Raw genomic sequence first — 15,636 nt, forward strand, 5'->3', positions numbered from 1 at the left:
TGAGGAAAACTTAAATTTAAATCCTAAAGTAATGTAAATATAAGAAAATGACATTTATTATCCTTATTTGATGTAACATACAAAAATTATACAAACAGTAAAGAACTGATACTAACAACATGAAAGAAGCCACACAATTTTTAAGTACTTCGTGAAAAATGGTAAAATATTTTCTAAATTTTTGGGTCCGATTGTTGAAGTTTCACCATGTTTTCACTAATTTCCCATAACTTTTTAGCTTTCGCTGGATCCTTTGCTCCACGTAGTAGATCGTGCTCCTAAAATCAGAACATTGAAAAAATCATTAAACACATAAATTATGGAAATGTTGCTGCAGCTTCCATATATTAAAATGTTTGCACATAAGTATGTTGACGTGACGCGTTCAATATTTACTTACGTGACAGTCCATAAAATATTTTCCTGTGACTCCAGCGAGTTCTTCAGAAACAGCCAGGTGTATGGTTGTTTGAGCGCCCTGTTCATTTGTCTTACAAAAAGCGTTCAGCATCAAGTTTAACGCCCAAGAGAATGGCCGTGGAACATTTTTCCAAATTCCAGTGTTCATTATTCCGGGATGTAGACAATTGGCAGTCACGCCAGAACCTTCGAGACGTCGAGCAAGTTCTAACGTGAAGACGATGTTTGCATATTTGGAAACGTAATAAATGTACCCAGGCAATGACCTGGTTGGGTTCATGTTGTTCAGGTTTAATCTCGCTAACACGTACAATCCTGATGCGACGACTACTATACGACTGGGTTTCGATTTCTTCAATAAGTCTGTTGGAAATAAGTGTTTTTTTAATTATTTGCGTTGATACAGAATGCTAGAAAATGTGGAGCACTTTCACCGAGTTAGTTATAAGGATCAAACTTTTAAAAGAAGCTTAACTACATCTGAAAATAAGAAGAAAGAATAATAAAATTGTGTTTAAGATTCCATTTCAGAGTTATTAATCGTTGAAAAAGCGTTTAAAATTAAGACTTATTCCACTGTCTTCGTCGTATCGACCTGGCTTGTGCTCGTCGCGTCGGCAGTAGAATAAGTCCTAAGTCAGACATATTTCATGCGTATTAATAAACTTTCAAAGGAAGCCTCAAACGTATTTTTATCATTCTTGATTTTCATCTTAAATTAGCGTATACAGTCGCCTCTTAAAATTTCTGACACTTGTGATCGAATACTTTCTACATTAGCTATGTTGTATTGTTTAAAATAGTAATGCAGAACGCCTATAAAATGACAACCATTGCTTGCATCAGTGGCTTGACCTTTTGCACTCGACTGGAGCCTCTAAGAGGACATTATGAAGACAAAACATAAATCTTCGAGTGAAAAGGTTAATAATATTCAATAAGTGTTATACAAGGTACTTATACATAAACTTTTTTCATTATTTTAATACTTGCAATTAATCCTATAAAAATGTTCTGTAATTAATTTTTATTAGAACTTCATGACATTAATGTTTTCATTACTGAACGGTTCCTGAGTTATTGAAGCCTTCAGACACGTATTTGCATTTTTAGAATTAATATCGTAATTTAAGATTCAATAGTTCATGGAATCGGTACACTTGCAAATGTTACTCATCGTAAATAACACCTAACAATCATTATCTCACCAATTAAAAGATGCGTCAATAAGAATGGACCATAATGATTCGTTGCCATAGTCATTTCCAGTCCGTCCTCTGTCACTTTTTTCCTGAATACTTCTGCAGTTCCTGCATTGTGAATTAACACGTCTAGCCTCTCTTCTTCGCGGTTTATTTGCTGCGCAAATTCCCTTACAGAGGATAGAGATGATAAATCAAGTTTTCGGACGATAATATTATTGTTGCCGCTTTCTTTTATTAACTCATCTGAAAAAACGTTTTTCTTTATTATTATGCATTATATTTAAGCAATCATATTTGTTTATTGGAAATCGTCAATTACTTTTTTATGTAAGTAGTTTAAAAATGATAAAAAACCATAGACAACAGAAGAATGACAATGTAAATGAAAAAAAAATCTAGTATATCTATGATAGAACGCATATTACTGTCTGTCATGTGAGCAAATGGAAAGTGGTGTTGCAATTAACAGAAGTGACCTGGAAATATTTACTTCGGCCAGTACTAAGCAATAAATGCAACATCTTGCTCAATATGCTATTCACTCGCAAGTTATTCGTAATTAGCTGCTATTTCGGTCATTAGTAGATCGTCATGGTTTTCGTTCTGAAGTCACTAAACTGTAATAATAATGGTAATGTAATTATTCGGCCTAGCAATCTGTTCCCCATCGTTTGCAACACAAATTAATCACGATAAGAATTAATGAACGGTCAAAAGTAACGTATTGTCCAGTGGCGATTACGAATAGGGGTCAAGAAGGAAATGTCAAAGAAGAATATCAAAAAAGAATATAGGTCACTTCATATTAAATACACCTGAAGCACTGATTACCAAATCACAGATGTAAAGTCTGCCTAATTAGCAAACTATGAGATTAATTCTCACACAAACCTTTGATCTTGTTCGCCAAATCTGTATTCCGGCAGGCCATGATGAGCCTCGCGCCTCTTTTGGCGATGTCCCTCGCGGTCTCCTTACCGATACCGGAAGTGCATCCAGTTATTATCACAGTTTTGCCGTCCATTCTGTTTTTGCAGTCGCAGCGTCCCAATGTGTACTGAGCGTAAATGTATAGTGCCAGCAAGAGTAACAGCACGACAAGTAGCGTGCTTGCTGCCAAGCAACATAATGTCGTGCAAGGTACGATCTTCAGTAACATGATCTAAACGAACGGTGTAAAGGAGCTGCGTGTTAGAATGTGCATTTGTTACAGTGAAGGTTTTTAGTTGGAAAAAGTGGGCGAAGGACGTGTACCAGCTAATTAACATGTGACAGTAAAAAAAGATTGGAGATATTTGTGTACAATGCGTGAAACGATTGGAAGACGTTAATTATAAGTTAATAGCTGTGCAGCTTTGTCTCTGTAAATGCGTATACAGATATAGGAAATTCATTGTCTTGTATGTTCGGCTTGTATAACTGTAGAAATTTCATGAGTTTCGAAATGCTCTTTAACGACACATAGCATTGAATTCTCCCGTTCGAAGAGTGTCAGTCGAAGGTCGATGACCGTGAACATGGCTCGCTGAAGACATCGGACACTGACATTCTACCTGTTAGAGTGGTTTGCTGTGTAGAACCATTTCAAGCAATCAACGTGCCCCCTCTGCTTTTAGGAATGTTATGCAATAGTAATGATAAATAAAAGAATTTGTGGTAAATGTTAGATAGAGTGCTTTAAATAATGATTATTTTATTATTTTATTGTTTAAATATCTGTCAGCGTTCGTATTTTGTTAGTCAATTGTGTAATAATTTATATTCTTATTTTATTTATTTATATAGAGCTGAATCTGTTTAAATTCTTGTTCTACGTACATATATAAACGTCATGTAATTGTTTTCTTTCTTGAATCAAGTATTATATTCAAGGCAAACCGGTTCTATAGCCCCTATCGATTCAATTTTTGCAAGAAAACAAATATATTCAAGTACGATTACTTTAACGATAACTACAAAAAGATGTTTACATTATACAGTAATAGGTGATATTGTAAAAAAGAAGATAATAGGTGAGATGAATAATTAACATACTAATGGAAATATGTGTTTCTAAAGTTTCTAATAGACTTTCCTCAAAGATATTAATTAGAAGATTTTCAGTGTACACGGAATACAAGAAAACTTCTTCGAAATATTGTATTATTGAATCATTTGTTAAATGATGTATTATTAAATCGTGCAAGATACAATATTTACAGTGAACACTTATTTATTTAACTACGTAATAAAAGAATTCATTTCAAGGACGTTCAATTCATACGTGTTAGACGTATTCAGAAAACTTCACAGAACTCTGTTTATGGTAATTCGAAGAATAGCAAGTGTTAATGTCATCGCAGTCGAACAAGAGCGTGAGGTAGTCGAATTTTCAAAAAGGCAGCGTAAAAAATGTCAAGCAGGGTGAGAGTACGACAGATAGTTAGAAAAACTGTGTTAATTTAATGTTGAATTATACTCACAGCAGTTGCTACCAAATTCTCATTTAGACTGCCTCGAGAGAGTTCAGGTACTCCTGTGCCCGTTCTACTGGGACGGTGCCTCTATACTAACATTGCACTACGTGACCGTACATCAAGCGCCTCCCCACTTTCATACTGAAGAACACTGATGAGAGAGAGTGGCTTTTAAGAATTTTAGTACGAACTTCTCTGTTGCCTGGCCAAAAAAAAACTTATGTTTTTCAATTTCATTCATGTCGCTTGTACATATATATATATATATATATATATATATATATATATATATATATATGTCGTCTAAATAATTTAAGTTTATTTGTTTGCAAAGTTGGATACTAAAATATTTTATTCTTGAAATATTTGATATAAAATAGTTAAAAATAAAGTATACTTCTGTTGTACATATGATTATAATCATTTGCAGAACTCAAAAATATTTATATTTCTTTTTATTGTTGTATTAGTTGTGAATATGTTCTCTACTTGTTCTTTTAAGATTTATTCGAGGAATTAAAAGGTATGAAATTGAATGAAACAAATTTTTCGAAAATATAGTTTAGCTGTAAAAAGTTTTACGTAAGATTACGAGTATTTTGTCTTCAATTTGGTGGTTTCAAAAAACCGAAGTGATAATCTTGAAAGAAGAAAAAGCAGAGATTACAATTCTGATTAACAAAAGATTTCAACATGTAAAAATCTCAAAAATATACAGCTAATAAGTATGTAATAATGAACCTAATCCTTGCACGCGAGACTTATTATAGTTACGAGGACTTGATACATTTCATATAAATACATTATTTATTAAATAAGTATACGTATTTTCGAAGAAAGCCGTATATAATATTCGACAAATTTTCCAATTTTTATTCAATATTTTCGACGTTATTCCTCTACTTTTACTTTTTCTCGTATATTTTGCGGTCGAGCGCGGAACTTGATTTGTGCATCGTTGTTGGCCTGGCTTTTCAGGAATTGTTCAGATTCCACGGCATTCTGCAAAATTTGCGACGTCAGGTTCGATATTCGCAGGTCCTTCAACTTCATCGCGCTCTCTAAGTACGCAAGCTTGTGATTTAAGGTGCAGATAATATCGTCCTTCTCGCGGAGTTCTTGCCTTAATTGCGTGCAGACGTGACGAGGAACGGCGTCTTCCTCGTTGATATTCTCCAACGTGCTTTGCGTGTCAGATGTGTCGGCATCTTTTACTTCAATAGAAACGAGAAAATCGTGTTCAAAATTTCTTTTCATTCCTTTTGCTTAAAAATTAAGACTCACGTTTATTTTTTAATAATAGAGACTTTGGACTTGGGAAATAATTCCAAATACAAAGATAAGCTATAATCCACCATACAACGAAGAAAAGCTTTTCTTTAACACGTAGGAATATTGATTTATCATAAGTCAGGGTCGTCGAAGTCGATTCTACGGAAGCTACGTTCTCTTCTACAGTTTTCGTGCTCTCATTAATCTTGCCTAGGCAAAATACCATACGCTTTGGAAATATACATGTTTAAATTCTTACGGGGATATCAAACTTTTTAAATCTACTTTATTCTAGCGCTACCTTCCTCGACTGAGTCCTTGTTTTTATCACATAAAGGATTCTGAGGATTCTGATGCTCGAAGCTCTTTAAAATCTTGTTCTTCACATCCAGTAACAAATGTTCGGCAGCTCCGGGTTGAGAACTGGCTAGTTGATTGATCGTGTCTTTGGATAATTTCATATCGAGCTTAGTAAGCACTTTTCGGTTCAACGTATTCCAATTTTCTTTCTTCGTAGTCAAGCTACTAGCTGGTGCGTAGTTGTGAAGATCAACGTACCGAGGATAATATACTTTTAGCACTTCCGCCATCAGAACTAAGGAATATTATTTTTAAATCATTCGAGTCACGAAAAAATAGAGAAAGTAGTAAATTTTAGAAGAGATATAGAGTTAATAATAAATAACCGTTACAGGGAATAGGTACCAGCATCTGAAAAGTCTCTTGTTAAATTTTTCTTCGGTTTTGAAAACGGAATCGAAGAAATCCACGTGTATAATTCTTCTGATTGATCTTCTGGGACCTTTTCGCTTTCGTTGGTCGTCTCCATTTTTTACCGATACTTTTGCAACCGAGTACGCTGTCAAGTTTCTTTATTCAGCTCAACTACAAGAATATGCTTTCGTCTTGGACATATTTTTTCAGAAATATGTTCGTGCAGAATTTTGCACGATGCACGAACGATCTGCGAAAGAATTTTTTCGGACGTGGTTTCGGATAGCGTCTGTCCAAAACATTCAGTCGGGCAGTTTAATGTGAATTTGATATTCTTTTATTTGACGTTGAGCCCTATGGTTATCCAGGGATGTTAGATTAAGTTTTATTTTATTCTAGATTTATATCAGACGAAGTAATTTTATAATTTGACCACATTAATCATCTTGTTTATTCAGTTATTGAGATTTTATTGGAAGTGTATACTGGGTTGCTGAAACTTAAATTTAAATTTGTGACCAAAATGAAAATGTCCCTAGCGCTGTAGGCTTCTGGTAACTTTCATTTTCGCATGTCGTCGAACCATTGCCGAAACTTCACGATATTTAGTAACCAGTATTGTTGCAAAGTAATTGTCATGGCTTCGGAACGGTACAGCTTTTCATTGACAACTTTCAGGTAAATATTGTCGCTCTTTTATTTCCATTTATTAAAATGGACAATAAAATAGTTTTATGTTATTATTCATTTCATAAAGCTAACTGGTTCATTGAAACTCGATCAGTACTAACATAACCTAGAAACGAATTACCATCATTAATTTATAGAATTTATCATTGAATGTACGTCAAGAAAAAGAGGAGTTTTTCTTTTTTACTATTGCACTTTTAAAATTGAGCATAAAATTCAATGTAATGGCTTTTTGTTAGAAGTGTATTCATTTTAATGCAGTGTACAATGACTCGTCAAATATTCATGCAACATAAGCGCAAAAGTATAGGATTCAATTTATTTCATTATGCAGCCCGTCTGGAAAGTTGGTACAGATAGAGTATGCCTTAGCTGCAGTTGCTTCTGGAGCAGCCAGTGTTGGTATCAAGGCATCGAATGGAGTTGTTTTAGCGACGGAAAATAAGCACAAATCTATATTATACGATGAACATAGTGTGAACAAAGTAGAAATGATCACAAAACATATTGGCATGACATACAGTGGAATGGGACCAGATTATAGGTTACTGGTGAAACAGGCTCGTAAAATGGCACAGCAGTATCTGCTTGTGTATCAAGAACCAATACCAACAGCGCAATTAGTGCAACGGGTTGCCATGCTCATGCAGGAATACACACAATCTGGGTGCATATCTCTTAAACTATATTATAGTCTATTCAATCTATAGTGCAGCTAGTATATAGTGAAATTCAAATTCCAGTGGAGTCAGACCTTTTGGAGTATCCTTATTAATTTGTGGCTGGGATGATGGCAAGCCATATCTGTTTCAATGTGATCCTTCTGGTGCGTATTTTGCGTGGAAGGCGACTGCTATGGGCAAAAACTTTATAAATGGCAAAACATTCCTCGAGAAAAGGTATAGCGAGGATTTGGAACTGGACGATGCGGTTCATACTGCCATTCTAACATTAAAAGAAGGTTTCGAAGGTCAAATGACCGCTGATAATATAGAAGTTGGTATTTGTGATGCAAATGGTTTCAGAACATTGGATCCTTCCAGTATCAAGGACTACCTTGCCAATATTCCTTAATTTTAAACTATTTTTATATAACTCAATTGCAGTAATCTTTGCATCTTTCAAAATTAGATTCTTATAATAAAATTTTGTGTTAAAAATGAATCAGCTTTTTATTTATTTATTGCATCCTCTAAAGGAATCATCTGCAGCATTGGAATAAAGATATTTTTCTCTTTGTTTGGTGTATTTAATATCCATAAAATATGAGTAAGCAAATACAAGCTAGAAAATATATCCCTTTTGAATAGTTCGCATTTTTATTCAAAACATAGAAAGGTTGAGAAATTTCCTTTCCAAACAAAAATTTTGTGAAAATAAATACCCATACATATACTAAAAAAACAAATTTAATTCTAAGCGGCATTTATTTATTCATTTCCGGTTTCTAATAAAAAGAAAATCGTGAAAAATACACATATAAGTCCCTATTCGAAAAAGCGTCCCACTGAAAAGATTATTCAATTCGATATTTCATTAAATTGTATTTACATTCAGCTCAAACAAAAAATTCAAATGTTCATAATATATTGTAGTAATTTTAAATAAAAATTGTTTCGGTACACAGAAATACCATTTCCATCCGCAAGAGGTCATTACATGCATTCTCGTCAGTTAGGCGCGATTGTGCGCGAACGCAGTTTCATAGTCGGTGCGCGGCCGGCTGAGTGATTTGTTTCGCGTGTAACATTGCGTTGTCTCTTTTTGGTAGTTGGTTGTTAGTGTTGTGGAAAATCGACGAGGATACACGTCGGGCTTTTGTCAACGGATGCACGGAGGTAAGCTGTCACACTTACTAAACTCCAAAATGTACTTTCATTCGACCGATCCTCGTGGTACATGCAACAAACTGTAGCTTATCGTGGTGTATCAATGTCGCGTGTCGTTCACACTTGTTTCCAATGACGAACAATGTTATTGTCGAACTTCTAGTTTCGAATATATTCATTAATTATCGCACTACGAACACGCAATAAAACGTATTTGTAGTAATGGTCGCCTGTTGAATCGCGTGTCGCCGATTGTTTGTTTATGTCGGCCATTAATCGCGTTCGTACGCCGGATATTTGTTTGCCGAGCATGCGTTTATCGTCCTTCGTTAAGGTCGCGTCGTCATTTCCTTTCGAAGTAAACCGAAACATATAATCGCCTTTGCCATGTAATTGCTCGACGTGGGGCAGAAAATATCGATGACTTCCAGAATGTATATCGAAATGCGGTTGGCGGACCATCTTAGGTCGATATGTTTTGTCATCGGTTCCTCGGCGATTCCGATGCACTTGATACAGAAACGAAACTGCTTTTTTCTACTTTATACTTTCGCATGCTTTTTTTGCACGCAGAGCGTTCGTAATTTGCTGGCAGGCTTTACTGGCGCTCGTAAAAGGGAATAGGGAACGCGGAAATGTTTTTCGGGGAGTAAAAGATCGTTACAGATTTGCTGTGTGGGCTTAATCGAAAGCCAGCAGAACGATGTAATAACGTGAAAGGAGGTACTAGAAAAAGATAGAAGTTAGTATCCTGTCGCTGATTAATCTGTTTTTGTGTGATCGTCCCGGAAGTTTTTGCGTGCTTTGAAAAAGAGGACACAAATCGAGATCGTTTAGTTTGACGCGATTGTAGAGGGCACTGCGACCGAATAGCAGACGTTAAAGTTAATGGCCGCGGTTTTCCGATATTTAGGTGCGCTCGTTCTTATCCGAGTTCTTATTCGCAGTGCTCCATCGTTTCATAAACCACAAATTCGTATTTACCACGGCTGTAATAATTCTAAGTAGTTGATCCTAACTAATCCCTGATCTTCCCTCGATCTATAGGGTGTCCACATTGTTATTGTTTTAGTTCTTTCTGTAAATGTTGTGTATTAGGAAAGAATAACTAAAATATTTTGTCATTCTTTATAATATGATAAATATAGCATGTCTGCGCAACTTTTTTAAAATTACTTTTTTCAAATTATTTATAACTCATTTTTTTCCTTGTTTGAAGAAACAAAATTAGTATGTAAATTGTGGTTGACAAATATCTTTCTTACATGCTTGTATAAATGATACAGAATAAAATGACTCAAGCTGCATATTATGGTGGCTCAATTTTTATCTGATGTCAATATTATAATGTCCCTAGTCGGTAGTCTTGCAACTCGTTACCTGCCTATAGATCATAAGGGTCATCCTTTCAAAATCAATTCATGCATTAATAATAGGTTCTTGTATACATTTTTTGTTTTTTAAATCGTTCTTCAAGGTTTGCATAATTCGCAGAATGGGGGATCTCTTATTGCATCAAATGCAAAAGTAAAATAAGACATGGAAATAATTTCAAGCAATAAAAAAAAATAGTAAAATATACAAAATTCAGATATTATTCATGAATATTTTGCATATCGAATATTCAATATGAGTTAGCAGTTGAGGGTTAAAAGTGCACTAGGTCGATCACTGTTCGCGCATAATAAAACGCAAGGTTAACCCTTTAAACGGAGAGAGAATTTTCATGAATTCAAAAAAATTGTTTTTATTCCCTAACAATATTTTGTATAATTTCTATTTGGAACTACATGTAAACATAATACTTGCCTATTTTATATTTATTAAAGACAAATGGAAATCTATTATATTAAATAAGCGACACATCATACAATTGATTTCAGGTGGCAAATATGTTCACTCTCCCCGCTTAAGGGGTTAAGGTAAAAGACAATCGATTCCCGTCGCGTGATACATCTTCTCCTTACGTTTCATTATCCCGTTGTTTAAGAGAAAAACCTTGGACAATAACATCGTGAACACCCTGTATACCCTTTCCATTCACCCTCCTTCTAACTTGCTTTCCCAGCTTCGTCCCTGCATTGGAGACGAACAATGCTGGATTTTAATATGACGCATCCGCAGACGCGCGTTTCCACGACTAACAGCGGCTTTCATTTGCCGCTGCTCGAACACTGTTTCCACGTTAGTACTTGAAGATCTCTGCGGACAATCATAGCTGTCGAGAGAAAGAGAGAGAGAGAGAGAGGAAAAGAGGAAGAGAGATAGAGATATAGAGAAACACAGAGAAGGAGAGAAACAGAGACAGAGAGAAGGGGTGAAAAGGGGGTTGGGTGGATGAGGTAGATCGGAGAAGACGGAGAGGCTTCGGCGTGCCCGCTGCACGGTTTGCAATTTTAATGCCGGCATTACAAGAGACCAGTTCTCTCCCCTTTCGGCCCGCGAAAGCGCTGAATTTACATTTCCGCTTTCGCGGGGGAGCCGCGAGCGTGCCGATGTCCCTTATTAAAATTTCTAAAAAGCCATCGAGCCTCGCCCTCTGTTCCTCGCCTTTGTCTCAGCCTATTGGTCTTTTCCTATCGCCACTCCTCGTTTCTTCTGTCCTCTTGAACCGAGTGTCTTCGAGATTCGACACCTCTAGTTACAATCGTAGAAACTCTTCGGTGTAAGTTCGTTTTTACTCGTTATAATCGAGTTTAAATTTTGATCGAGCACGAGTGTACCAGGCACGAAGCGAAGGGATCATTTTCATGTCACAGTAGATAAAGCCAGTGGTCAGACTATGAGTATTTCTCATGTTCTGTATTTCTGGGATCCAGCATTGTCCCCTTGTATATTCGTACGTGATCAAAATTCAAACTCCATGTTCTTGGAAGTGAAGAACTATATTTTCGATTAAGTTTTTTATGTAGAATTGTAACTTGTTCCAAAGATTATAAATTCCTAAATCAAAGAATCGAGACTTTTTTATGAAGCAAGGACTCTAGAACATACTCAGGCCGTACTTATAGCTTCAAATATTTTTAAGAATAAATGAATCTCCTGAGTCCTGCCGAGACAGTTGGAATCCCTACTTCGGGGTGCAGTTTATGACCTTATGATTTTCTCTCCTTATGCACCATATCAGTAGTTCTGAAACACCATGTATTTGCTGTGGCTTCAAATTATTTGGAGCGATAAGATCTTAGGGACCTCTATGCACTATAACTCACATGTTCGATAACACCAAAGTGGGTAATTATGAGGATGAGTTAGCCAGTAAGCCTGTATCGAGCACTTCTGAAACACCATGTATTCGCTATGCCTTCAAATAATTGAGAGCAACAAAATCTTACTTCTGTGCACTGTGATTCGTATCCTCGATAAGACCAAAGTGGGTAATCATGAGGATAGGTTAACCGATGAGCCTGTATCAAGGAACCACAGTACACACTTTCTCGTTCCATCGTACCAATTCGTCGCAGCCTTATCTCTAACGAGAATCTCGCGGTGTAACGAGAACAAGATGAAAATCTCGTAATGTAGGTAGAATAAGATTCGTCCAGAGGTATTTCGTAAAGGGGGTGGCTGGTCGCATCTGTCGCCGAGTCGCGCAACACCGTAATTACGGGCATCTCCTGGTCCCGCAGCGCCCGCTCCTTTCTTTCTTCTTTATCAGAGCCACCAGCTGGGCGCTGGACAACGCGATACGCGGCTGAAATTACACGCGGGCTAATTGCGCGTTAGGTATGCGGATCGCGATTCGCATCGGCGAAAGACGCGCCGGCTGTTAACGCTTTCACGACCTCGTACTTTTTAGCCCGCGAACGCTGGGAGCATTTTGCATGGTATTACCGTCCTTTAATTTGTAAAAGTCCCTTCTGCGCGAGGTAGGCGTTGGAGCGAAGGATCTTTCCTCCCGTCGACGAGGAAATAAAAGCCCTTGGTCGTTCTTTTTTTCCTCTCCGTGAACGTCAGTGGTCGAGGCTATGAACCAGAGCACGGTTATCGAACCGTATCTGTTCCAGGGAGCCGAGTTCTTGAACTATGCCAGGGCTGCGCGGTCCGAGGAGCTTCGGCTTAAATGATCGTGCGGTTAGTCCGATAACGATCGCTCCAACTCCTCTCGTTAACGGTTATAGTTTGCGATATCAAGTATTCGCTGTTTATTTGACACGCGGCCTGCATCGCGCTGGCTATCGATATCGAATAAACGTACAAATAGGAGGCTGTTACCTACACGTGACCGACACTCGGACTCTCGTTACGTTGCTGATCATATACGAGGTGGCTGGAAACCTGTGGTACAACTTACTTGTTCTTGTATCTTCGCTGAGCGAAGGGTGGAATGCAGGATTTTGTGCTTTTTGGCCTGGAATATTGACTTTGAATTTTAATCGAGTACGCGTGTGTCGAAGTTTTAGTCGCATGAGAGGTAAAAGTGAGAACGTTTATACTCTGCAGTAGATAGGGTCAGTGGTCAGACTGCGAGTGTTCTGTTTACGTATTCCCTTTAAGTGTGAAACGTAATATTAGCAAATTTTATTTCATATTTTCGATTGATTGTTTTCATACGAATTCTTTGACTCTGTCATTTTCTGAATTAACTCTTCTTTGCTATTCTAGAACCAATTGATCTTCATTCTCTTAACATCACATTTTTATCCGTAAAAGTATTTGAGAGAGTTCGTATTTCTATAGCAAAGGAAAATATATATTTCCAGAGCTATTGCTAATGTGAAAATTATTTCGATTCACAGCAAATCGTTTCCTCAGTTAATTTGCCCAGTCGCACGTTTGATAATATCGGTAATACCAAAATATCCACAATAAATATTGGTCATTTGACAGGCCTTTCATGCGAAGCGCACGCAATCCGCGATCGAACGATCCACGCGGACGAAATGCAAGCATCGCGCCAAACTGACATCCACGATGTGTGAAGTACACCTTCGTTATCGATGCGGTGATTGAAATAGCCATTGAAAATCGAGGACTCTCTCCCTAATCGCGTGATAAGTGAACGAGGTGCTACAGAAAATTTGTTCGTGTAATTCCTTGATGAAACGTTAGATTCTAGCATTAATTCGTCTGAATTCGATTCCTCGCGGTGTCAAGATCGAAAACAGAAGCGTTCGTGAAAATAAAACCTTCCAGTGGGATCGTGGCGAGATCACAGGCCTGCAGGAATCTGCTTAAACGTCGACGGTTCATTCTACCGAAGTTTAATCAGCTCGCGAACGGCTGGCTTTGAGTTTTTACGAGCGGGTCCATTAAACGAAAGCGAAGAGAGTTTTCAATTCATCGGATCAATCTGAGGTTCCTATCACGGGTCTCTTAATCCCTTGCAAAAAAGCCGCAAAGTCACGGTGGACCATTCGTCGTGTCTTACCGGATTTCCCGAAACGAAGGTAGAGGAAGGAAGGAAGGAAGGACATAAGACAGGCAATTTAGCTCGACATTCTCGCTGGTCTCGTTTACCTCGAGTCATCGGACACGTCGTCTTCCTTTCCTCGTCTCAAAGATCCGAGGGCCCTGGGAAATGGATGGTGAACGTTGGGAAAGAAAATGATAAACGGATTCTTTTATAAGTTTTCTGGGGAAGAATCCTTTGCCATGATTTTAGGATTTAATTTTCGTTAATTAATGCTATCATTCTGCAGGCGTCTGTGAAAAATAGTGACCTCTGAGTGCTGACATAGTTGGGGTCAGAGCAGGATTGTAGCAGACCGTAACGGAAACATTTGTCCACGAGCAAACATTCTTTTGTTATTGTGCAAACAGAGAGCATATAGGTATTACTGTCGCTGACATTGTTAATTTTTTGCGGTTCTGTGTTTATTTTTGTGGCGTGTTAATATTGTTACACTGTTATATGTAAAATTTGTTTTTCTCTATTTATTTTTCATTTTTAATTCTATTTTCGTTCGCGAAAATAATCTTTAAATGGCATTAAAAGTCGAAGAATATTAATTTCCTCTAGCAGATTAATTTCATAGATAGTTTAATTTGCATAGATATAATTCTGAAATGAAGAACATCTGAGGCACATATGTAAAAATAACGAGGCTATTGCCTAGCCCTCCCCCTTGAAAATGTGAGTAAATCATCCCTCATAAATTTCAGCACTCCTGTCACACATCATTAACAGAGAATTTCCTCCACTCTGAAATTTGCCACTCATTCACTTAATAAGATCCTCAGACCCGAAGATAAAGTAGTTTGACATGCAATAACGAGGTTACGATTCGCGAAACATTGCGTTGGGTCGAGGATAGATCGATGGTCCATATATTTTCGACTAAGCTCGCGCGGGAGCAAAATATAATGGACACAAGCTTGTTGTCCTTCGACGGCTCGTTGGCTGTCTTTCTCTCTGTTTGACGAGAAACGGCATCCGGCCGAGCGATCAAAGCTTCCAGAAACCCGACAAGCCCCGATGACGTCGATCGCTTCGGTTTCCCGTCGTCGCAAGCTCCGATGAGCAGCTTTTTTCATCCCAGGCCTCCCGCCCTATGGAACCTCGTTTTCCCTTCTCTCCCCGTGTGGGCGAGAGCGAGAGGGATCCGACTCGCTTCTCACGGATAAAATTAGATCGCTGCCCGATCTATCTTCTCGCGCCATTTTTCTAGTTCTAGCGTCCCTCCTCGCTCACCTTCGCGCCGCTTCTACCCCTCGCTTTTCTTCTGACCGACAACCTGATGCGGGGTGGGTTCGCTGATGAATCTTTCGGGAGTGAGATTGGTTTCGTTCGATTGTGTGGAGCGTTGTGAATGGCAGCGTACAGCCAACCTGTTGTTCGGCGAACGTGATACTGCTTATTGCTAGCTGTACAGGGTGTCTCGTAAACGATAGCTTGTGTGAAAAGAGGGTGATTCTTTTTGTTAAAAAATTAGGCAATTATTGGGGATAATAGAGGGTAAATTTGTGGCGTTGAACTTGGGTTTTGTTGAAATTTAGATTGAATTGTTATTTGATTAAGTAAAAGTGGAATACTTATTATATTAGAGCGCTGATAATATTTTTGTTGAGAGAAGTACGCTTAGAGCAGCAGTGTATAGTTTGAACTTG

The 15,636-nt window shown here is 37.7% G+C and overlaps 4 protein-coding genes across 6 annotated transcripts in view; 2 read left to right on the forward strand and 2 right to left on the reverse strand.

The window, feature by feature from the left end:
- Positions 1-35: 35 nt before the first annotated feature.
- On the reverse strand, positions 36-4,169 carry LOC143177506 (retinol dehydrogenase 14). Of its 2 annotated transcripts, XM_076375441.1 has the most exons (5): positions 4,088-4,169; positions 2,517-2,787; positions 1,629-1,868; positions 401-783; positions 36-278 (listed from the first exon to the last, which is right to left on the reverse strand). In XM_076375441.1, the coding sequence occupies exons 2-5, from the start codon at positions 2,782-2,784 to the stop codon at positions 174-176; spliced, it is 996 nt and encodes a 331-aa protein (XP_076231556.1). In that variant the 5' UTR covers positions 2,785-2,787; positions 4,088-4,169; the 3' UTR covers positions 36-173. The 2 variants fall into 2 exon arrangements, with proteins under 2 accessions (XP_076231556.1, XP_076231557.1); XM_076375442.1 differs by lacking the exon at positions 4,088-4,169 and having other exon boundaries at positions 2,517-3,002.
- An 803-nt stretch (positions 4,170-4,972) lies between these two features.
- On the reverse strand, positions 4,973-6,182 carry LOC143177297 (uncharacterized). Its single transcript, XM_076375164.1, has 4 exons — positions 6,059-6,182; positions 5,655-5,948; positions 5,366-5,563; positions 4,973-5,295 (listed from the first exon to the last, which is right to left on the reverse strand). Exons 1-4 carry the CDS (start codon positions 6,180-6,182, stop codon positions 4,973-4,975), a joined length of 939 nt encoding a protein of 312 aa, XP_076231279.1.
- A 494-nt stretch (positions 6,183-6,676) lies between these two features.
- On the forward strand, positions 6,677-7,921 carry Prosalpha2 (proteasome alpha2 subunit). Its single transcript, XM_076393515.1, has 3 exons — positions 6,677-6,745; positions 7,092-7,424; positions 7,501-7,921. The coding sequence occupies exons 1-3, from the start codon at positions 6,705-6,707 to the stop codon at positions 7,829-7,831; spliced, it is 705 nt and encodes a 234-aa protein (XP_076249630.1). The 5' UTR covers positions 6,677-6,704; the 3' UTR covers positions 7,832-7,921.
- Positions 7,922-8,475: 554 nt separating this feature from the next.
- Msi (RNA-binding protein musashi) overlaps positions 8,476-15,636 on the forward strand; it is a 213,351-nt gene continuing 206,190 nt past the window's right edge. For both annotated transcript variants that reach the window (XM_076393652.1, XM_076393648.1), the window contains exon 1: positions 8,476-8,595. The gene's annotated coding sequence lies outside the window, so the exon portion shown is untranslated. The remainder of the gene's footprint in view (positions 8,596-15,636) is intronic.

This window comes from Calliopsis andreniformis, chromosome 3 (genome assembly GCF_051401765.1).
Source record: "Calliopsis andreniformis isolate RMS-2024a chromosome 3, iyCalAndr_principal, whole genome shotgun sequence".
NCBI lineage: Eukaryota > Metazoa > Arthropoda > Insecta > Hymenoptera > Andrenidae > Calliopsis > Calliopsis andreniformis.